This window comes from Prionailurus bengalensis, chromosome C1, assembly GCF_016509475.1.
Source record: "Prionailurus bengalensis isolate Pbe53 chromosome C1, Fcat_Pben_1.1_paternal_pri, whole genome shotgun sequence".
NCBI classification, from domain to species: Eukaryota; Metazoa; Chordata; class Mammalia; order Carnivora; family Felidae; genus Prionailurus; species Prionailurus bengalensis.
In genome coordinates, this window is record NC_057345.1 from 23731067 (window position 1) to 23753566 (window position 22500).

Genomic DNA, 22500 nt, shown 5'->3' on the forward strand with positions numbered 1-22500 from the left:
TGAGGGGACAGTTTAGTAGCCAAGCCTGGGGAAGCCGGGCCACTGATGGATTATTCCAGGTTGGACTAGCTCATTTGGCCATGGGGTGGGGGGACAGTGTAAAGGCAAGGTGTAGGTGCAGCTCTTCTGCTCTTATACGCGTTACGCGATCAGCTACCGCTGTCCCTGAGACTGTGCAGTTCAGTCTCTCATCTGTGCCGCTTCTGAGTGACCTTCAGGCAGTATTTCTGCCCACTCTCCGACAGACAGGAAACCAAGACTCCCAGAGTCGTGTCACCAAAGGCAAAAAGGCAATTTGGTGACCTTGGCTCTGCTTTATTGACCTTAGAGCACCCTTTGGATGCAGTTGAAAAAACAAACATACACACTGGGAGCCAGAAACGGATCTAGGCTGGTGTCGCCTGACCCCAGAAGAATTTCCCCAACCCAGGTGGATTTATACAAAACGCCAAAGGGAAAAATGAGGCAATTCGGTGCTGAGTCCAGGGCTAGTCGATTGGCAGAGGAGCAGTCGGTGAAGGAGTGGACAGGTCATGCCTCCTTCTCGTAAGTACGAGTGCAAACTACACTGCCATGGGTGAGTGTCTGAAAGGAGAGACAGAGTCAGATTAGGGCAGGGGTGAGGGCACCGAAGGTATCGGGGCACTCCGCATCCTGATGGGAGGGGCCTCTACCTTCATCCCAATAATCTTCATTTATTGACTGCCTGCTGTGTGCCAGGTACTTTACGTGTCTTTTTTTCTAATACTTCGCACCAAGCTTTTAGTTTCGTTAGGCACTTATTTCCTCTGTTAGAAAGTTGGGGAAATGAGCTATGAGAGAGGAAGTGACTGGTCAAGACCTCAGGGTGTTCTCTCTCCCTTGCTCCATTCCCGTAGTGCCTAAGATGGTGCCTGGCACATAGTAGACAAATAGTGAATACAAATGTCCAGAGACTCTTGGGCAAGAACTGTGCTAGGCCACCAACTCTCCATTCCTTCCCCGACTTAGAGTAGTGCAGGGACCAGAGGCTGGAGCCACCATCATCCAGCCTGGCATCGTAGAGCCAGGCCCGTGGCCTCACCACAGGCCGAACTGCCCAGTGAGCGTTTGGTCCTGCGTATCACATTCCCACCAGACCTAGACACCTCATTCTTCACTCTGCAGGGCCTCCTGGATGCAGCAATGCAGGGAGAGCGTTACAGAGACCACAGGGGCTGCTGTCTCTGCCCCAGGCCTGGGGGTGTTCAGTCACGGCTACATTCTTCCAGCGAAGGCCCCAAGTTTGTCCCCAAACAGACCCACGTGCCAGCCTGGCTGTCCCTTCCTCCCCAGGCTGTTATCAGGTACTCGCAGAGGGCCAGGCATGCAAAGCACTGACCGGCGGTGGGGCTGGAATGAGGTGGAAAGGGCTGGTCTGTCACTGCCCCACTGTCCCTGCCCAGAGGCTTTCTGTGTGGCAGCGCCGTCCCAGGGAGGAGAGGGAAGCCTCTCCTAGGGGCCTGGGATCCAGCTTGGCCCTGCTTTCTACTCCCGGGTGAGGCAAGGTGGCAACAGAGGAGGACACTGAGGCCGTGAGGCACGTGTGGTAGCCCTCTGCCTCGCCCGTGTGATGCTGTGTGCTCTACGTCACGGTCTCCTGATGCCCCAGTGGCCCACGAGTTTGGTGTTGCTCCCGCCCCTTTTACAGTGGGACACGGAGAAGGTGACGTGTGTGAAGCCCTGTTTCGTATAACTGAGATGTGAATCCAGGCCTGTATGAGTCCAAAGCTACCACACAGAAAACTCCCACCTAAAGCCATCCCAACCCCGCCTCCGCCCTCCACTGCTCCCAGGGGAAGACGCTGGCTTTCCCACAGGCTTGACTGAAGGGGAAGGAGTGGCAAACCGCTTGGGTGAGGCTCCAAAGTTGTCCATCTTACCAGGATGAGTTTCCCATCAACTAGCTCCCGCACCAGTGTTGTCTCTTGCCCGTTCCACTTCTGCAGGTGGACAAGTTTGCCTCCATCCAGCGTCACGATGGACTGTGAAAGAGGGCAGAGGTCTGAGCTGCGATCTGAGCCAGGACTGAGCGACAGGATGGTGTCTGGTCATTGGGGTCACAGAGGACCCTGCCTCTGTCCCAAACTAACGGAGCTCAGGCGGCCGCCTCCGACCTAGCCCTGCAGGCGGTCTAGTCCTCCTCCAGCCTCTGCTCCCCGACTGCCTGGCTGGGGCGGGGGCCTTCAGGTGTTGCGCGGGTAGGGAGACGCCGGCAGCATGGTGGAGCCAGACAGCCCGGTTCTGAGAAGTACCACCAGCCTTCGGAATGGGCACTCATCCCCTCCTCTGGGTGATGTCCACAGCCCTAGAGCCCCTTAGATACAGGGGACATGAATCATCCTATATCCCCAGGAAAGACCGGTGAGGAGGGGTCCTGAGACTCTCCGGCCGAGTGCTGATCACACATAACGTCTAACAGACCGTGGAGATGGGAGGTGCTGGGAAATCAGACTTCCTGCTTTGTATTCCTCTCTCTTCCCGATCCACATCATGTGACCCCTTCAGCTGACAAATGGACAGCAACTGCCAGGTCCTGGGTCTGGGTGCCCTTGGAGTGTTCCAGACCCTGGTCAAATGCCCACTTAGTCTTCTGGGCTCTGCCAGCCTGCATCAGCTGGTTCTCATTTGGCAGCTCTCCCAGGTCTCTCTTGTTTAGGAATTTGGGGGCTCTAGGTCAGGCTAGGGGACTCTGGCTGAGCAGGCTTCAGTAGGAGAATCTGAGGAGGCTCTGTGTGTGTTCGGGGCCACATGGGGAGTAGTTGTGCATCCTTGCTCCCACCACCTTACTCATTCCCATCCCCCAAGGTGGTGGTTTTTGTCTTTTCTTTTCTTTTTTTTTTTTTTTTTTTTTTTTGCCCACTCCAGATTATTTTTAGCCTAGGCATCCCAGAGCACTACTGTTTCATTGGGATTCTTGTTCCTCAAAAAGTGGGCTAGTCAAGGAGGCAGATGCATGTGATAGGGCAGCTACCTCTCTCCAAGGTAGGATGACATCTTTGGGCACCATCCCAGCTCTGCCGCCAGCTTCCTGTTGATTCTGGCCTGGGCTCCAGCTTCCTTCACAAGGAGAAGACCAGACCCTGTCGTGTCTTTTCTGGGGCAGTTGTGAGGAAGCCGGGAAACAGCTGAGGGGCTGACTGATAGGGTCTGGTGGAGATACTGCTATAGGAACTCCCTTTAGAGATCAAAGCCCCTTAGTTCTCTCTCTGCCATGCGTGGCCGAGAGGGCTGGGAGGCCTGAGGCAAGCAGCAAAGACAAGAGCCACCACAGGTGAGAAGCCCTGAGACTAGAGGCAGATGTCCCCTCCCTCCCTGGGAGGAGAGGGGCTAAGGCCTGGTGAGAAGACATACAAACACACCGTAGACCATGCCCCATCCAGAACACAGTTTTTCCTGCCTGTGGGCTGGCAACATTGGAAATAGTTCCTCAGGGTCACTGGCCAAGGCTGGGAGGTGGAGGTTGGAGAAAAGGAAGCCTCTGATGTAGGTCCCCACCTCTTGTTCCCAGCTGCTCCCTGTGCTGCTGGAGGCCAGGATGATCTGCTCAATCAGGGAAGAGCTTTGAATTCTGGGCATTCTTCCTAAAGCACTTGGAGGTCACAGCCATGGCCACATAACTCTCCCGTCTATGGATTGGAAAGAAGTCCAGAACTAGTGCGTGCCATGCATGGTCACTGAGCTGGAGCTGGAGTCAACGCTGAGGTCAGAAGAACATCCTGGCCCTGTGCTGCCCACTCCCAGATAGATGCTCCCCAAGAAGAGAGGGAGGAAGACAGGACTAGTGTGCTTCTAGCACCTGGGGCATCCCAGCACTGCACAGGCTTTATGTACCTTGTTCATTTCAGTCCCCCATAACCACCTGCCCCTCGGGGTGCAACAGTAAGGTGCCACGTCTCCACACCCTCCAACTCCCAGACCCCCTTCCATGACTCACCTTGACCTTCCTGTCATCCGCTGTTGTCTCGTCGAACTCCACCCCTAGCTGGAAGCTGATCTCCGTGTTCTTGAAGGTGCTATGTGTTTTTATGGTGACAGTGTCCCCATTTCTTTCGATGACTGTGGTAGGCTTGGTCATGTTGGCCACCTGCCTGGTAGCAAAACCCACACCTGAGAGCAGGGGGAAGGTTATGAGCATATGAGTGAAGCGGGAAGGCAGAGCACAGGGACCTCAGTGAACAACTCTCAGGCCTGGACATGGGACCGAGAGCAGAGGAGTATGAGAGCTTTCAGAGACCCTGGCCATTTTTAAATTCAGTTTTCCTGTTAGCTCTGTGCAGTGAAGAGACACTTGATTGCAATAGACAGAAGAGAACCTTAAGGGACAGGCATGCCACAGCAAGTCGGTGGCCCAGGGGCCTCTGTGTGGTGAGGACTGTCCTCGTGTGCATGTTATCGCCCTTGGCCCTCCCATTCTCCCTGAAGGCTTGATGCTATTAGCTCTGCTTTACAGATGCAAAAAAACAGAGCTGAAGCCCAAAGGTGAATTCACACCCAGAACTGTTAGACTGAAGAGCGGGCTCATATGGCCTCCCTAGGCTGGAGCAAGGGCTGCCTTCCAGGGCACCTGAGCAGCTTTCAGCCCACAGGCTGAGGAAAGAAGAGAAATGTAGACTTTGCCTTCCAGAGCCTGAGGGACAAGAATTTCCCACCTTGGAAGTGTTTGCCCTGAAATGCACTGGTACCCTTGTCCCCTATGTATAGCAGTAAGATATTTTCTATTTTTCTCTTTAACCTTTTAAAAACATATTTTTATTTATTTATTTATTTATTTATTTATTTATTTATTTATTTATTGGCAAGGTATTTTCAAAGCCTCTCATCCATAACCCAGAAGGGAGTGTGTGTGTCAGTATACAGCAGTATACAGATTTAGGAGACGCCTCAGGTGCTAGTGCAGTCAGGATGCAAGTCCAGGTCTCTTGGCTCCTAGTCTTGAGGCCCTGTGGGAACTCCCTGCTGACCCAAGCCCCGCTTCTTTGGGTGCTGGGCAAAGCCCGAGTGTCCCGCAAGAGTGTGCAACGAAGAGCTCTTGGACAGAGCTATAAGCCCCTCGGGTCATAGCTTCCCTGAGATCTGCCCTCTTGCCTCCAACCTCCCATCACGACACCCTGCCCGCCCTTCTGCCCCCAGCAGCTGTGGTGAGCCCTCCAGAAGCAGCCCAGCGTGGGGAGGTGGTGTGCCGGGCTACACAGCCCTGGCTGGAAGTGAGGGACTTCACCCAGACCCTACACGGGTTGTCTCACTTGATGCTCGTAACAGCCCCGAACAGGTTTCAATACCCCCAATTAACAGATGAGGCTTGGAGAGAGGTGACTTGCGCCAAAGTCAAAGAGTGAGTGACTGACCTAGACACGAATCTAGGCTCCAAAACTTGTTCGCTGTTCCTCCCTGGGCCACTCTCCCAGCACGGCCACCAGGTGTGCCTGTGATCACTGGTATTAACTGGGCTGGGTCTGTCTGCCTGGATGTCCTGAGAACCCTGGGTCTAACACTAGAGGGGCGAGGGCGGATTCTGTCCTGCCTGGCCAGTAAGGGCACTGGCCTTAGCCCTGCTGCCAGAGTGAGGCCGATCCCACTCCCCAACAGAGAGCGGGGCCTTGTCGCCATGGAAGGAGCTCTGTTTGCACAGGACCCACCCAGAGGTGTGGTGTATTTGAGGAAGGAAACCACTGAGAGGTGAGTGAGGGACTGAGCCAAGAGAAACAGAGACCAAAAATGGGGCTGACAATTTTGGAGGCTCAGAAAGAGCTGGGTTCTACTTAGAGATGAAGCTGAAGCTATTTACTGTCAGAGCTGAAGATGGTCTTTTCTCCCCCATGGGCCTCTCATCCTTTACATCTGTATATGGAGAAGAGCAGGCTGGATGGATTCTCAGCCCTGCAGCCCAAATTCGCCCCCTTATTTGGGGCAAAATAAGGGGACAAGGGTGGTAAGGATGTTGCAGCTCACTTCAGGGACACAGGTTTTGGCTGCAATGTCTACTAAGGGAGGAGGGGCTGGCTCTGGGCATCCTGACTTCCCAGCAGCTGTCCCGGGGCTCGCTTGCTCCAAGTGTGGCTGCTTTCCTGGGGTCTGTGGGCATAGTACCCAGCATACTGTGGTGGGGCAGTTGAGAGCTTTGGTTTCAAGAGCCAACACCTGTGGTCCCTAGTTCAGGAAACGGTTAGGAACAGAGCTAAGAGGTGGGTCCCCCACACCTTATTTGGATATCTGCCAGAATCCAGCCCCCTTTCCCTAGTAGGAAGGCATGGAATGGAGCTCGACTATGAACGATATGCTGGTTTCCCTGTCCCAGGCTGGGGGACTAAGATAATCTCACACCTGGGGATTTGGGTGAAAGGGCATCATCACCTCCATCGAAGCCCATACAAGGAGGGGAAACGCAGAGGCCAATTCTTAGCTAAGCAGTTCCTACCACTCCCACCCCCAGGGTCCAGAGGGGAAAATAGTTCTGGGTTGCACATCTAGAAATCTAGGTTTTCTTATCAGCTCTGCTGTGGGGCTGATCTGGCCAGTTTCCAGTCTCTCTGGGTCTCAGTCTCCCCATCTGTCAAACTAGACAAGGCATGGGGATCTCCAAGCACCTCACCTGTAAAGAGTCAGAATCTTTATTCTTCCCCAGCCAACACCACGCCCTCGGAGACCAAAGACCCTCCCCGCCTTTAACAAATCTTGGCCTTGTCCCAGGACCCTTGCTGCACTCCAGAAGTCCACTGGCTTTCTCCACCAGACCCCTCCCCAACAAGTGGCTGAGCCAGCTTATAATGGGTCCTCTTGCCCCACCCTACCACTAGGCTCTCGGACCGCGATTAGAGCCTGGTTACACACCACTGCGGGACAAGGTCAGAGACTGGATGGTGAGAAGGAGGGCATCCTCCAGCAGCCATCCTTTCCCTAGTTCAACGTGGAGGGGCAGGGGTTGTTGCTAACTGTGCGGCGCCTCCTCATATCCCATTCACCGGTAGTTCCCTCTTCTATGTTCTTCCTCCTCGGGGTTCCCGCTTCTTTACGCCATAGTACACTCCCCATCCGCCCCATTCCCTTTGCGTATTTACACTTTCCAATCCCTAAACCACCTATGTTCCTGGTTTTTTGCCCCTCCGGCTAGCCTCCCACCTTCTAGGTCAATGCTCTCCATTCATACAAACCCACCTCCTAGCTCCAGATCCTATATATGTACGCCTCTTCCTCGAAAGCCCTCCCTGCCCCAACATCGACCTGCACACCTACCGCCTTGCTCCTCCCTACCTGGGAATCCCTCTAGCCGGGTTCAGACCATGAAAACCCCCTCCCAACAGGCCTCGCGTGCCCTAGCCCATGCTGCCACCCCCTCCGCGTTCCCTTACTCCCCAACCTTGAGCAGGAGGGACGCAGCAGGCTCGCGTAGTAGCAGCCAGAGCCAGAACGCGGGGCTGCGCACGCGGCCAGGCCCTCTCCCGCCCAGCATCCCGAGTCGCACTCACCAATCGACTTCATGTAGTCATCGAAATTCTTGCTGTCCACTAGCTTCCAGGTGCCCACGAAGGCGTCCACCATGGTGAGGCTGGGCTAGGCCGAGAAAGCTGAGGAGACAGAACACGCGTGCAAGGACTCCGGGACCCGCGGTTCCCGGCCCGCGCTGCCGCTTTAAATAGCCCTTGCGTCACGTGGTGAGGCGTGGCCCACACCCCCAGCTCCCGAAATAGGAAGCCTCAGGCTGGCGCTCCACCGCCCGGAGCAGGCTGCCCATCCCCCACGACCCTCCCCGGCCGGGGGAGGGGGACAGCTAGTGGCTCCCGGCTATCCTGCGTCAACGCGGGGGCCCGGCCTCCGAGTCCCTGCCCCGCGCTGGCGGGACCTGCTCTCTTCCCAGGCCTCCAGGCGCTCGTCGCAATCTGAGGAGGAAGCAATTGAGGGCACGGTGCCCGCGAGGTGGGGCGCGCGCTCCGGACATCTTCGTCCCCCAGTGACTCCCCGAGCTTGGGGTTAGAGCAGAGGTGAGAGACTAGAGGAGACAAGGCTGATGCCCACGCCGGGAAAGCTCTGGCTGACCCTAAGCGGCGCAGGCATCTCGGTCCTCATTTTGCAGGTGAGGAGCCCAAGGCTCAGAGGGGAACTGACAAGGTCGCAGGAAATAAGGCGAGGGTTAATTGGAGCCCAGATTGCAAGCCTGGTCTTAGCTGGTCCCGGAAGCCGCGCTTTCCCGCCACTCCGCACTGGCCGGTGGCGGGAAGAGACCAGGGGGGCACCGTGGGAGGCTGAGCTGCCCCTGTGCCCTCCACCTGCCCCTGGCGAAAGCGACCCAAGCCGCCGCGCCCTTCCCGCCCCGCACGTGCTCGCCCCTCCCCGTGGAATGTCACCGGCGCGGGCCTTTCCGCCCTGCAGGGCTGCTCCCCATCCTCCTTGCCAACGCTTCAGGCTTCTCTGACCTGTACGCAGGGCTCAGAGCATTTGATCGGGTCACTTGCCCCCTCACCTCCTTCCGAAGTTCCGTCCCCCAGCCACCTGACAGGCCCAAGGGCAGCTCCCCACCTCCTGACCGCTGCAGCCCCGACCTGCCTGCCGGCCCTTCTCTGACCTCTTTCACAGAATGTCCCTCACCTCCTTTACAGAGCCTGAGGTGTGATGGACATTTTACAAAGCGCTTTTAATAGGAAGATCCACCTTGTATTGATGTGTTTTTTTGCATGCCGAGGGCTTTAAGTGCATTTTCTCCTTGAACTTCCGGAGCAAAGTCCACCAAGTAGGTTTTATCATTTCCACTGTTTTACAAATGAGCAAACTGAAGCTTGGAGGGGTCCATTCATTTCTTAATCCCCCCCCCCCCCCCCCCCCCCCCCCCCCCCGTTATTAAAGCGCCTACTTTTCACCAGGCCTTGGGCTAGGCTCTGGAGAGACCACCATGAATAAGACGCACTCGTGTAGCTCCCCTTTGGGCAGGCAGACCTCACCTAGCCTGGTGGCTTTGAGGGGAGACCTGTCCTGACCTAGGGGCTTGGGGGAGACTCCCCAGAGGAAGTGAGGGGTAAGCGAGTGCCGAACAGATAGGAAGCCCTGCAGAAGTAAATGGTTCCCCGGGTGCCTGGGTGGCTCAGTCTGTTAAGTGGCCGACTTCGGCTCAGGTCATGATCTTGGGGTCCCTGAGTTCGAGGCCAGCGTCGGGCTCTGTGCTGGTAGCCCAGAGCCTGGAGCCTGCTTCTGTTTCTGTGTCTCCCTCTCTCTCTGCCTCTCCCTCGTATCATGCTCTGTCTCTCTCTGACTTTCAAAAATGAATAAATGTTAAAAAAAAAAAAAAAAGTGAATGGTGCCCGACCGAACTGAAGCCAGCAGAGGTCCACCCAGGGGGCTTGCAGGAGCACAGGGCACACTAGCCCTGGGGTCCCAGCAGCTCTGCACATGTGCAGTGTGGCAGACCGTCCTCCCTGGGCCTCTGTTTCTCCATGTGGAAGTGGACAGCATCTGCCCCTACCTGACTTCCTGGGAAGAAGCCAGGGAGGAAGAGCCCTCGCTTGCCCAAGCTCTTGGTTTGTTCGGACAGATCCACTTGCCAGAAGGCCTTAGGGCCGGGCACGGAGCCCTGCTGACCTCATTGCCGGAGCAGGTGCAGGGGAGGGTGGGGAGGAGAGTGGGATGGTTTCTAAGTCAAGGTCACAACCTTTAGACACTGGACCTCCTCTCTGAAGGACCAAGTGGCTAGAGACCCCAGAGGCCAGAGCGGTCTCCCTACATGGTCCTTCCGATGCAGCCGTGGAGGGCTGGGACTAACAGCTGCGGGCAGGTAGATCTGTGAGCCAGTTCTGATTCCCTTGGGTACTGGATGTGTGGCTGTGGGTCTCAGTTTCATCTTGAAAATGGAAGTGATGACAGTATTTACCCCCCTAGAGATGTCTGGGGAGCAAACGAGATAGTGCATTTAAAACACTGAGCATGGGGGACTTCCATGCTCGATTCCACTGCTGTTATAGTTACTGTCATCCTTGGATAGGGTGGGATTCTCAGGCCCTGTCCCTCACCTGCCATGCCCCCCACAGCAGATCGCTTGGCTTCTCCAATCCTCAATCTTCTCATTTCTGGGCAGGATTAGAACCTGCTGCAGCCGTGGGGAAGGAGCTACAGAGACTTGGGGATGGGTTGAGAAGGACACTGCCACAAAGTTCTTTTGTCCCCTGCCTAAGCTGAGCAGCCTGGAGACAAAGCCTAGACCCATTAGCCTTGCTGCCCTACCCCCATCTCCCCAGCACACCCAGACCTGAGTCAGTTGACTCCTCAGGCACGCCCTATCTGCTTTCCGCTGGGCTGTCTTCTCCCTTCCAAATATGTACAGCTTCTCATCCCTCCGATTACCTGCATCCTCTCTGCCCCGTGATACTCCCTGCATCTGGGGAACGAGGGGTAAGGGGAGGGAATGTGAGCCCTTCCCTTTGCCTGCCCCTCCTTCTTGCCCTTGGCAGATCCAGCTGTGGATACAACATCTGGCAGGCCGGCCGCAGGGCCAGTCCCTGCCAAGAGCGCATCTCCGCAGCCCTCGCCCTATGGTGATGTCACTGTTCTGTGTCTCCACGGCAACCACAGGCTGGGAAGATGGAGAAGAGGAGAGCCGAGTAACCAAGAGAGAGCCAATGAGATGGGCCAGCTGCACCGGATGATCCGTGGGGCCATGGGGCGGGGCTGGGGGGAGAGCAGGGGGCCTACTCAGCATCTTGGGCTGCTTCCTGGACCCTCCCTGCCATCTGGACGCCTCCGATAGGGGATGTGCCACTGGCACGGGGAGAAATGCCGGAGGTAGAGGCCAAAGAAGCTGAGCTGGAGCCTCCACTGACCCAGGGACATAGAGACCCCCCCATAACCTCTTCGGGGCCTAATCTGTGCATGTTGACTGCCCCACTCCACCCCCAGGACCTGCTGCTGGAATTTTTTTTTTTTTATGGTAATGGTGGTGCAGCCCTCTGCCACGGAATCAAGTCCTTAACCCTTCTCTCCACACCCTCCATAGCTTCCCCTGGTGCATGATGTATTCCGAAGCGGCATCTTTGGAAAGAAGCCTGGTTCTAAATCCCCAGCCTGCAACTTACTAGTCAAGAGACTAGGAGCCAGTCCCTTCCCCTTCTGAGTCTCCTTTCCTCCCAAATGGAGGAAGGGCCATCTACTCCCAGGGTCGACAGGAGGATTAAGAGAGATAACATACGGAAGCCTAACACACAGAATACTCAATGAGTGGTGAATACGTTCTCCCTTCTGGGTCTCCCCGGGGCAGTTTTCCCAGAGATGCACGTGAATGAGCCAAGGCCCTTTGAGACATTGAACCAATAGCAAAGGACCAGGTGTGTCTGTCTCCTCACTGGGGCCATTAAGTGCCTTCAGATACTGCAGACAAGTTTTCCACATCTCTCCCTTTCTCTTTAAGTAACTCGCGCATTTCACCAGTCTCCGTGAGTACCTCCTGCGCCCAGACACTGTGCTGGGCTCAGCAGGTTCCAGGGGAAACAGGAGAGCCACAGCCTCCATCCTCCCTGAGCTCACTATGTAGGGGGATTGCAGCGCGGTGGCTGGAATGCAGTGTTCTTTCTGCCACAAGGAAATACGCTTCCTCGTTCCCCAAGAGTTCTAGATACTGTGGGTCTGAGAGAACAAATGATGGCAAGAGGTCGGGATTTACTCAACACCAGTTGCTTCTGAGAAACTGCTGCCTGTGGCACATGCTCCCTGGAAGGAGAACAATGGTTCTCTCTGCCCAGGGAGGAGAGGGGGTAGCTCAGGGTGGTGGGGCGGTCACCTCGGCTTTCCCAGAAGCCAGCTGTCCTCCCTGTTGGCAGAGTAAAGCCCAAACTCTTCCGCCTTGCTCCGTCTGTTTCATTAGTTGATTACTGAAATCCTATTCCGAGAATAGTGCCTGGCAGATGGTTGGCATAAATGAATGAACATTGAACGAATGAATGAAGGAGTGTATGGAATATTGATTGAATGAATGAATGAACGAGTGGGTACGTGAGTGAATCTGTCTACGTCTCTAGCTTTGGGGGCTCTGGAGTGAGACTCACTTGGCTTCCATTCCTGCCCCTGTTGCTTACAGACCAGCTGTGTGGCCTTGGGCAAAGTCACCACCTCTCTGGGTCTGTATTTCTTTATCTGAGAAAAGCACATCACAGTTCCCACCAAGCCAGCCTCCCAGGGACTCTGGGGAGATAAGCTTGGGAATGCAGTACAAAGGGTAATTGTTTCTCTTCTCAGCCTCCCTCCAGGGAGGCCCCCAGGCTCTGGCCTCCACCTGCCTCTCCACACCCTCCAGGCTGCAGCCACTCTGTTCTCGTGTCTCAAAGGGGTGCCATGTATCTCTTTTGTGTTTGCCTAAGAGGACTCTTCCTCCCTAGCTGCTACTCTCTTAGTTATTCCTTACTTTTCAGCTTGACTGTCCCTCCTCCGGGAAGCCCCGTCTTCCCCAGCAAAGCACTCACCCCGCTTTCCATGTGGTCCACTCGACTCAGAGTCTGACTTTTCCTATTACACCGACCCTGCCATGTCCACGGAGCCTCTCACAGGGCCTGGCACGGGTCTGCGAAGTAGACAGTCTCCCTGAGAGCAACGGAAATCGCTTGTCTTCTTCAGAGTTCTCGGTTTGCAAATTCTGCCCCCACTTTCCCGTTACTTTCAACTTTTCTCTTGCCAGAGTATCCTGTCTCGTAGCCTCCTTTCCACTCCATCCCTGAGGGCCCTGAGACTGCACCCTGTCCTGTGGGTCGTGGGGCTGAGAACTGCCCTTCTGAGCACATAGCTGTAGCCAGAATCTCAACTGTAGCTCTTTATTATTTTTTAATTTATTATCATCCGTGTGTAAGTGAGTTTTATCCCCAGCGCGGGGCTTGAACTCACGACGCCAAGATCAAGAGTTGCCTGCTCTACTGACTGAGCCAGCCAGGTGCCTCTTTAGGGACAGTAGCTCTCTTTAGGGACAGCTCCGGTCCTGGGAAGTAATCAAACCAGATTCCAGACAGCCCCCGGCTCCTTCCCCACACTGCTCCTCTATCCAATGAAAAATTTGCCTCTGCGAAACTACAAATAATATTAGATTAGACTGAGTGAAGTATAATAAGGGAAACCTAATGCCTATAAAACTACAAATAATATGAGCTTGAGTAAAGTATAATAAGAAAGGGAAACCTATAAAGAGCACACTACCCCGAGGTCCGGGGCGGGTTCATGTGCCATGTGACCTAGCGGCAAACAGACGTTTGGTTCAATGGTCGCTCCCTAGAGCACACTTCATTCAGGAACAGCCCGCTTAAGATTCTGGAAAGAGGCAGGCAGCTCCAGGAGATCTGATGAGCCTAGCTGGTGTGGACAGGTGACCCCTGTGTGTCCTTAGGTGAGGACAGCTGGTTGGCAAGCCCTGGCAGGGGTCTGGCAGAGAAGGGATCTTGGACTCGGGAGTCTGGGACCTGGGATCTTGGGGTCGGCTGTTTGGGTGGGGAGTGGGGGGGGGGCAGCATCTCTGGGCCCCGTAGTCACCAAAGACACTAGATAGGAAAGGCAAGGAGCCGTCTACTTGGACTTGAACTGGGTGGACTTGGGTGAAAGAGCTGCCCTCCTAGAGGTGGGAGGTAGGAAGAGATTAGAAGGATGGGACCAGAGTCGGGAGGGTGACGTCAGATGGGCAATGGGGTTGTTCCGTGCAAGGGTCAGAACAGCCCAGGGTGGCATCAGGAGCTGAGGACTGGCGTGTGCGCGGTCACTCTCTCCATTTGACGAGTCACTGTATGAGCTGTCAGGGGCCAGGAGGAAGAGGGGGAAAGACCACTGGCAGGGCAGTTGGGAGACCCGATAACCGGCTGTGTGAGCTTGGCCAGTCAATCTCTCTGTGCCTGTCTCCTTTTCTGCGTGATGGGGCTAGTCATGTCTACCTTCCAGGGTGGGAGGAAGGAGCGCATGAGATCGTGGGGACAGAGCACCTTTACACGCTGTGACGCGCGGTGCGGAAAATGCCCACGGCCGTGCGGCACTTACGAAGCGCCGGGCACTGGATTCAGCAGGTTTCAGCCTCGCGCAGCTCTTGTGATTCTGACAGTAACCCAGTGATGTAGGCACTTTGGTTCCCATCCCCAGGTGACAGATGAGAGCCGGGATTTGGACCCAGGACCCTGGCCCCGAGGCCTTGTATGGCCTGCCACCATTCCACACCGCCTTTCCCAGAGACAGTCTGCCCTGCCTCGCTCTGTGACCTTGGGCCAGTCTCTTTCTTTCAGTGTCCCCAACGCCATGGCAGGGGGTTGGGCCAGATGAACCCTTTAATCCTTCCAGCTTTGGCAGTTGGTGGTTCAGGGAGGGTACTTCCAAGTGGGGGAAGAGGGTGGGGTGGGGCCAGAACCAGGAGAGGACAAACTTTTCCAGTGTCTCTGCTCCAATCCCGTCACCTCCTCAGGGGGTAGGCTGGCAGGCTCCCCTTTGACCTACAAGCCGCGGGGCCAAAGAAGCAGGTGATGCCCAGCCCTGGCCTGAAATACCCACTGGTCACTGAGGGTCACTGAGGTCTGAGTCCCAGAACAGACCACTAACAGTCAGGCAGGGCCCATCTGCCTTGGCTAGCAGACCCCAGAGGGCAGTAGGGCCACATTCTTCCTGAGTCATACCTCTTGGTCTCCACCCACCCATCCTGGGCCCCGACACCCTCACTCAGGGTCAGTTAATCAGGGGGCCAGGCCTGGTCTGGACCCAGGGAGGTGGCTATTTCTAGATGTCCTGCCTGTCTCCTTGGCCTGGGCCTCCAGCCAGCTCAGGACATGCACACACAAACACACACACACACACACACACACGCATTCTTGAACTTGACTGCCATTGGCTTGGTGCCTGGACCCGTACTGGCAACCAACCGATGGCCTAAACTTAGGTTCCACCCCTATGGAGAGAGGGGAGAGGGGGATGCCTACAGACTATGGCAATACAGAAAGGCTATCATTATCCCACGTGCGGACGGCACACGGACCGCAGAAGGCCAGGAGCGGGAAGCCACTCACTCTGCCAGGAGAGTCAGGAAAGGCTTCATACCGGACGTACCCTTTGGACTAGATCTTAAAGGATGCATAGCAGTTTGCCAGGTGTGGGGTGAGAAATTGGGAAGGCAGAGGAGGAATAGACAGTTAAGGAAAGATGAGATTTTCTTGGTGATTGATCTGGGATGAGGGCAGAGGATAAAAGCGGCAAATGAGGGGCGCCCGGGGAGCTCGGTGGTTTGGGCGTCCGGCTCTTGATTTCGGCTCAGGTCATGGTCTCACGGTTCGCGGGATCGAGCCCCGCGTCCGGCTGTGCACGGGTGGCACTTGGGATTCTCTCTCTCTCCCTCCCTCTCTGTCCTCTCTGCCCCTCCCCGGTTCATGTGCAGGCTCTCACTCTCTCTCTCTCAAATAAATAAATAAACTAATAAATAAATAAAAGATAGGAAGATCGTTTAGGTCCGGAGAAAAAAAGGCCTTGCCCACCGTCAAGGAGGCTGGCCTTTCTTCCGAAGGCCACGGGGCGTCACTGAGGGCTCAGGTGGGGGAGCATGATGATCTGACTCAAGATCATGGTTAAGAGTTCTCTGGCTGTCGTGTGGAGGCTGGACTGGACACTGGTTAGTTAGGAGGCTATGGCAGTCGTCCCAGGCTCTCACCAGCAGCCAGCAGGCAGGGGACAGAGGAGGACACACCTCTCCTAATTAAAGGCGTGACCTGGCAGCTGCACTTATGGCCTCCCTCTTGGCCAGAAATGAGGCACGTGGCCACATCTAGTTGCAAGCGAAACTGGGACACATGGTCATTGTTCTGGACGGCCTGTGAGTCTGGAAAACAGAGAGGGTGGCCATCACGGGACACAAGGTCCCTGACACAGTGGTTAAAAGTCCTCTCTCTGAAACCAGGTTTCCTGAGCTAAAGCCTTACCTTACCATGTCAGCTTTGTGGGCAGATTACGTGCCTTCTCTGCACCTCCGTCACCTCGTCGAGGCACAACGAGCTGATATGCCAAGTCTTAGAGTAGAGCCTGGCACGCAGGGAGGTCCAGGGCTGTCTTTAGTTTCTGAGACAAGGGGATGTTCTGGGGACAGGTTCTGCCTGAGCGCCCTGGCAGGGCTGAGGTACCCATAGGGGGGCTGATGTATGGCTGGGACATCTGGAACTATCCAGCCCCCATCCCTTAAACCAATGGTTTAGTTGAGGCAGAAGAGGCTGGGAGAAGATGTTGGGAAAAGAAAGGTTGATTTTGGAGGGGATTCAAGAATAGGAAACCCAACGTCTGACTTCGGCTCAGGTCATGATCTTGCGGCTCAGGAGTTCGAACCCCATATCGGCTCACTGCTGTCAGCCTGTCAGCCCAGATCCTCTGTTCCCCACCCCCCTCTCTCTGCCCCTCCCCTGCTTGTGCTCTCTCTCTCTCAAAAGATAAATAAAACTTTTTTTCTTAATCTTAACATTAACAACAACAACAAAAAAGAATAGGTAGCTCAAGAAAAGATACCCCTCGACTCAGGAGTTTCAGAGGCAGCCCAGCCCTGAGCTCCTTCTCACAGGACTACAGATCCCCCAGAACCAGGAGGACGTGGTTAGTTTAAAAAAAAGTTTTTTTTTCAACGTTTATTTATTTTTGGGACAGAGGGAGACAGAGCATGAACAGGGGAGGGGCAGAGAGAGAGGGAGACACAGAATCAGGAACAGGCTCCGAGCCATCAGCCCAGAGCCCGACACGGGGCTCGAACTCACAGACCGCAAGATTGTGACCTGGCTGAAGTCGGACGCTTAACCGACTGCGCCACCCAGGCGCCCCTATGGTTAGTTTTGAGTCAAGGGCACCTGAAGCGGGGCTCAGGCTTATAGCTGCTGTGTGAGCCCAGGCCTCCAGCCACCATTGCCCCTCTCCGGACCTCGGTTTTCCCACCCAGAAGCTGGAGATCGATTGGCCCAGCCTTCTGGCCACATGGCTGAGAAGATGTTTGTCCTGGCTCTGAAACTGGGCTGCATCTGCAGGGCTAAACACCCGGGAGGGATGGGCCGCCAAAGATGATAGTGTGACCCCTCCCAGGAGGGCGGAGCGTTGCAGCCACTTGCTGTCCTGCCTTCTCCCTCATCTGGCCTGTGTTCCAGTCCCCAGGCTGCGGACTGTAAAACAGGGTGGGACGAGAGAGCTAATGGGGCGGGGGGTGGGGGGTGGGGCTGGGGGGTGGGGTCAGGTGAGCTACGTTTACACCGGAGAACCCTGTCTTCAAACAAACTCTTAGATGCACGTCCAGGAGATATGGTGGAAGCCGAGAAGGGGCCTGGCCCTTGCTGGTGAAGAGTGCCGGCCGGATCTCTGGGCCTCTGTGGGCCTGGCTGCCCCCCCCCCCCCCCCGCCTGCTCTTTCTGCAGCCTGGGGTGGAGGCGGGGTGGGGACAGGGGTCCAGGCAGCTGTGACAAACAGCAGGCAGAACCCCCACCCTAGGTTGCCCTTCTATCCCTGGGAGCTGGCAGCAATCACCACCCCTGAAGACCCCTCGGGTCCCTGGGCTGGAGGGGGGTGGGGGCGCAAAGAGAGCCCTCAGACGCCAGGGCCTCTGGGTGCTTACCTGAGTGTAGAGTACTGAGCACAGGAGAAATGAGGAGAGAACTGAGCACAAGACCACGAGATTTGGGGTTAGGAAGCTCCTGGTGCCACCCTGGGTAAGTGATCTGGAGCAGCCGCTATGCCTCTCTGGGTCTCAGTTTCCCCATCTGAACAACGAGGGATGAACGCGATGATGTCAATGTCCTCAGCCCCTTTCTCATTTGGGGCCGGAGGAGAGATGGGGGCTGGTGGAGACTGTGCTATGGGTGCCGTGTTTCCCAAGAGAGACAGGATCCTGCTCGTAGTTCAGAGGCAGAGATGGCGGGCGCAGCCGTCAGAGGCGTGGAGGGGGTCAGAGGCTGGGGCAAGGTGGGCGGGAAGACTCAGTTTGAGCTCGGGCTCTGCCGCTGGGTTAGTGAACGTGGTCCCTTGTCAGGGCCACACTTTCTCCTCTCCTCTCCCAGCCCTTTCCCCAGGACTGATTTTTTTTTTTTCTCTTCCCATCTTCCCACAGGGGCAGGACTAGGGGTGCGGTGGGGCGCTGGGATCTTGCAGAGACAGTGGGGTCCTGGTGTGGGTGTGAGGTTGGGCTGGGGGGTGCAGCGCGGAACTGATGCGGGAGGCTTTTCTCTGTGTCTTGGGAGGGGGTGGGGGAGGTAATTCCCACAGAGACCAGCATCCTGGTCCCCTAGTCCAGAGGAAGACCCATCCCAGAGACACACATGCAAGCCCAGACGTGACGCACATACACCTAAAACCGCACGTGACCTCGCATGCACACCCAGACACATACACACGTACCCCCGACCCTTGACTGGTTAGAGAACTGGCGGGCCCACTGCACAGTGAAAATAGGGGCCCCTGGTTAAAAAAAAAAAAAATGTGTTAAGAATGTCGAGACGGTGACAGCCAAGCATTAGACCAAGAGCAGAGCACTTCAGAGCAGAAGGCGATGTTAGACTGCACGCCCCTGAGGGTGGTCCCATCCCCAGGGCTTTCAGGCCATTCCTCGGGACCCATAGTCCCACAGACACCTGCCGGAGACACACTCACCTGCAGACATTCGCACCCCTACACTCCCCGCACTGAGGCCATACGCCCCAAACATGCTGCTGTAAGGGCCCCTGTGCTGCTGGAGCCTCCCCTGAGCCTGGGCCTCTCCCCGGAGGGCCAGATGGAGCCACCCCCCAGGGCCCTTACACTCACCCCTTATCAGGACTGCCATCTCTCTCCTGCCCTCTGCCCCACACAGCTCCTCCCCCTACACACAGGAGCCTGCCTGCTGGCTTGGAGTGGATGACAGAGGAGACGGCAAATGCTAGCCCCTCCAGCCACTCTGCACGCCAGTCTGCAGGGATGCGGCTGAGAGTGGAATGCTAATACTACTACTAATAATACTTAAGACTTGAACATTGGGGTACCTGGGTGGTACAGTCGGTTGAGCATCCAACTTCAGCTTGGGTCATGATCTCTCAGTTCGTGGGTTCGAGCCCTGCATCAGGCTTTGTGGCTGATAGCTCGGAGACTGGAGCCTGCTTCGGATTCTGTGTCTCCCTCTCTCTCTGCCCCTCCCCTGTGCTCTCTCTCTCTCTCTCAAAAATAAATATTAAAAATTTAAAAAAGCAAACTCATTCAGTCCTTACAACCATATGTGGTAGGCACAGTTATTTATCTCGATTTTACAGGTGAGGAAACTGAGGCACAGAATAGTTGTCACTTGCCTGACTCTCAACAGCTAGTAGGGAAGTCGGGATTTGAACCCAGGCCATCCGCCCCCGGAAGAGCCTGCCCTGTCAGCTGCTTCCGTACCTGGAGTGTGCCAGGCCCTGTGGACCCTGTGGCTCTGTGGCCCACCCTGGGCAGGGGGGCGGGGAGGTGCTCAGGGCGTATTGTGAAGTAAGGAAACAACATGATTATGACGCAGCATCATAATCTGCGTCATAATCCCCCCCGATGGGGACCCACGGGCAACCCTGGGAGCCCCAGGATGGTCACCAGACCGCAGAAACAGAGATGACTCTTCTACTTTGATCTCAATATTTAGAAGCTATCTGAGCGCGAGCCATATGTGTTTTTCACCTCTTTACAGACAAAACTATCAAGTGTGTAATTAAGGCATATTCGGCGGCAACTGAATGTGATACCTGACAGTGCACGAGGTGGCCTGTTACCCAGAAGACTTTCTCCCTGGGAATGAAAGGAAATCGGCCCTGCCGGGGAGTCCTGGGCGTCCACCCGGCTGCACTTCACGTGTGACCTCCTTTGATACACGACCTTCCGAGCGTTGGCCCAGCCCTTGCCCCACCCTCCGTCTCCCCGGAGGAGCCCCTCCCGTCCCAGTCGGTGGCGCTGACCTCGAGGCCAGGGCGGTGCGCGTGTGACTCCGCCCCTTCACGCCCATGGCCGCGGCTGATTGGTCCAGGAAAGCCTACCTGATCCAAGCGGGCCAATCAGATCCTTCGGGGGATACGGACTGGCACAACTCGTTCAGGCTGGTCCCTGACCTAAGAAAGGGTCAACCTGTTGACTGTAAAGTAACTGCCTTTCCCCTCATTGCTGTTTGCACAAGAGAAAAGAAGCAGGAAGCTGTGCGCAGGCCGGGGAAGGGTGAGGGAGTGATGAGGGTTTGCAGAGGAGAGTTCTCGCGCTCTGCCCGAATTCATACTTCCGGCAATTCCTGCCTTGTTTCAACGAGCCCGCGAAATTGCTGTTACTTGCGGTCAAATCGGCCTTATTTAAGGCGCTTCAGTTGGCAAATGTAAATAAAGTACCACAAAGCCCCTGAATGTGTTGCTTTTATTGTCATTGTTGAAAATGACGGAGCTCAAAGGCACAGAGCCACCGAGGTCAGGGGAATGTCCACCATGGAAGCGTGAGGTCATCTGTCTCTTTGTCCTGAAATCACTTCCCTGTGGTGAAAAGGGCTTCCCCCAGAAGAAACGTGCTCTGAAAAGGACTTTATTAAACCTGGATTTAGATTTGTCCAGTGGTGTGCTGGCAAATGTTTGACGACTGGTTCTTCAGAAATCCAAAGACATTCATTATACACGTATGTATGTCTATTATGAATTTCACGGATATAAAGGATGTGTTGCACACAGTTTACAAATAACACAGGGCATGCACCCTTGACTGTAAATTCTGTATAGTCCATTAATTTCACAGAATGCTGTTGTTAATTGTTGCCAAACCCTTGTATCTCTGGTCAGCCTATGGTTGCAACTCAATCAAGATTTGCAGCGGGGTTCCATTCCGGTCTCCTAACTCTTTTCTCAATAAATTATTGTCATTAGGTCTGATACATGAACTACTGTTATACTATATTTCATCGCTTCGGTATAGTCTGTGCCATTACCATTTGTCCATCACTTTCTTTAGAAAGTCAAAACAGCAAATCAAGCCCTGATGTGCAGCGTTTACCAATTCCCGGGTAGTAAATAATCCCGCCTTGGCCAGTTTCAAGTTACCAATGTGATGTCACCACACACAGAGTTGGGAAGAGATGTGCCGAAGCACGTCGTTATGTCAAGTTTCCGGTAGACAGATACCATCGACGCGGATGACCTCAAGAGACCCGATGATGGCAAAATGTAAAATCACGAGGAAGTGAAGAGTTTTGAGTCTTGTCTTTATTTTAATAAACTGCATTTGATTGTAAAGATTAGTTGATTGTAAACTTAGGTTATTTCATTTTTAATGATGACTGCCCTGCCCAACAACTGGTTTGCAAAACTCCTGAAACTCCGCCAACTCGTGAATTGCTAAGACAGCTCCAGAGCACTGCGGACACGTCTCCACCCAAAGGCATCCCGCGGCACACTGGCAACAAGAGACTCCCGCGGCGGGAGAGACTTGGTGAGGCCCATTTGCCCTGGGAAAGTCTGAGCTGGTTTGTGCCTTGGAGCAGAGGAAGAAACTTGACGCGAAGAGATTCAAGGGCAAACTTAAGGGCGGGACACATCCACACAGCTGGTTTGTCACGGCCTTTTTCTTTCCTCCACATCAACATGTGAGGCGTCTGACCCGTGGCCTCAGCCTACCTCTGCCTCCCACCCTGTGCCTGAAACTCACCCCACTCATCATGGTCAGTAGTTGCCTGTTCTCACCCCAGACCCCCAGGGGAGCAGCCAGATCTTGTTGGTTAGGTTTTTCCACCCGCATCACAACTCTCTTCCCCAGGGAAAGGCGGAACTCTCACTAAGATCGGTATCTTTGCACAAGCCAGTGTGACAGGAAAAAGCTGTTTAAATTGAAAAGAACGCAGCGTCTGATAGGCTCTTGTCCATTCTTCAAAACCCCACTCACATGCCCCTTCTCTTCTGAAGCCTCATCTTCCAACAGTGCTGTGGCTATGACTTGTCCCTATTCCTCTTGTTACTTGAGACAAGAATGTGAATGTTTGCCCACTAATCACTGCCCTCGACTAGGCTGTCAAGTTTTCCTCAAGGGCAAAGACTGTGTGTGTTGTATGTTACTGTGTGCACAGTGACGATTCGTGCAGGGTCTGGCGCTGAATATTTTCTCATTAAATATGTCAAATTAAAAAACCTGAATATGTAGTCAATGCCAGATGGACTCCTTTGAGCCCTGGGAGACGATTTGGACTCAGTTCTTCCCTCAAGGAAGTTCCCCTTGGGGCCCCTTGTACCTCCTCTTTTTTTTTTTAATTTTTTTTATTACGTTTCTTTATTTTTGAGAGGCAGAGAGAGACAGAGCATGAGCAAGGGAGGGGCAGAGGCAGAGAGGGAGACATAGAATCCGAAGCAGGCTCCAGGCTCTGAGCTGTCAGCCCAGAGCCCAACACGGGGCTCGAACCCACAAACTGTGAGATCATGACCTGAGCCAAAGTCAGACAGTCAACCAACTGAGCCACCCAGGCACCCCTGCACCTCCTCTTAAATCTCCCTAAATACATAGTTTCCCCTTGGACCTCTGAATGTCAAAGCCAGAGGG

General features: G+C 55.0%; 1 protein-coding gene and 1 long non-coding RNA gene across 5 annotated transcripts; one reads left to right on the top strand and one right to left on the bottom strand.

Annotated features, from left to right (window-relative positions):
• Window positions 1-299: 299 nt before the first annotated feature.
• Window positions 300-17676, bottom strand: FABP3 (fatty acid binding protein 3). Of its 2 annotated transcripts, none has more exons than XM_043574351.1 (5): window positions 17570-17676; window positions 7485-7583; window positions 3956-4128; window positions 1902-2003; window positions 300-585 (listed from the first exon to the last, which is right to left on the bottom strand). In XM_043574351.1, exons 2-5 carry the CDS (start codon window positions 7555-7557, stop codon window positions 532-534), a joined length of 402 nt encoding a protein of 133 aa, XP_043430286.1. In that variant the 5' UTR covers window positions 7558-7583; window positions 17570-17676; the 3' UTR covers window positions 300-531. The 2 variants fall into 2 exon arrangements, with proteins under 2 accessions (XP_043430286.1, XP_043430285.1); XM_043574350.1 differs by lacking the exon at window positions 17570-17676 and adding an exon at window positions 12453-12569.
• Window positions 7577-11169, top strand: LOC122480212. 3 transcript variants are annotated; one of them, XR_006296531.1, is made up of 3 exons: window positions 7577-7997; window positions 8613-8743; window positions 10452-11169. It is a non-coding gene; the product is annotated as an uncharacterized LOC122480212 (long non-coding RNA). The 3 variants fall into 3 exon arrangements; XR_006296530.1 differs by having other exon boundaries at window positions 7760-8089; XR_006296532.1 differs by having other exon boundaries at window positions 7760-8743.
• Window positions 17677-22500: the final 4824 nt, after the last annotated feature.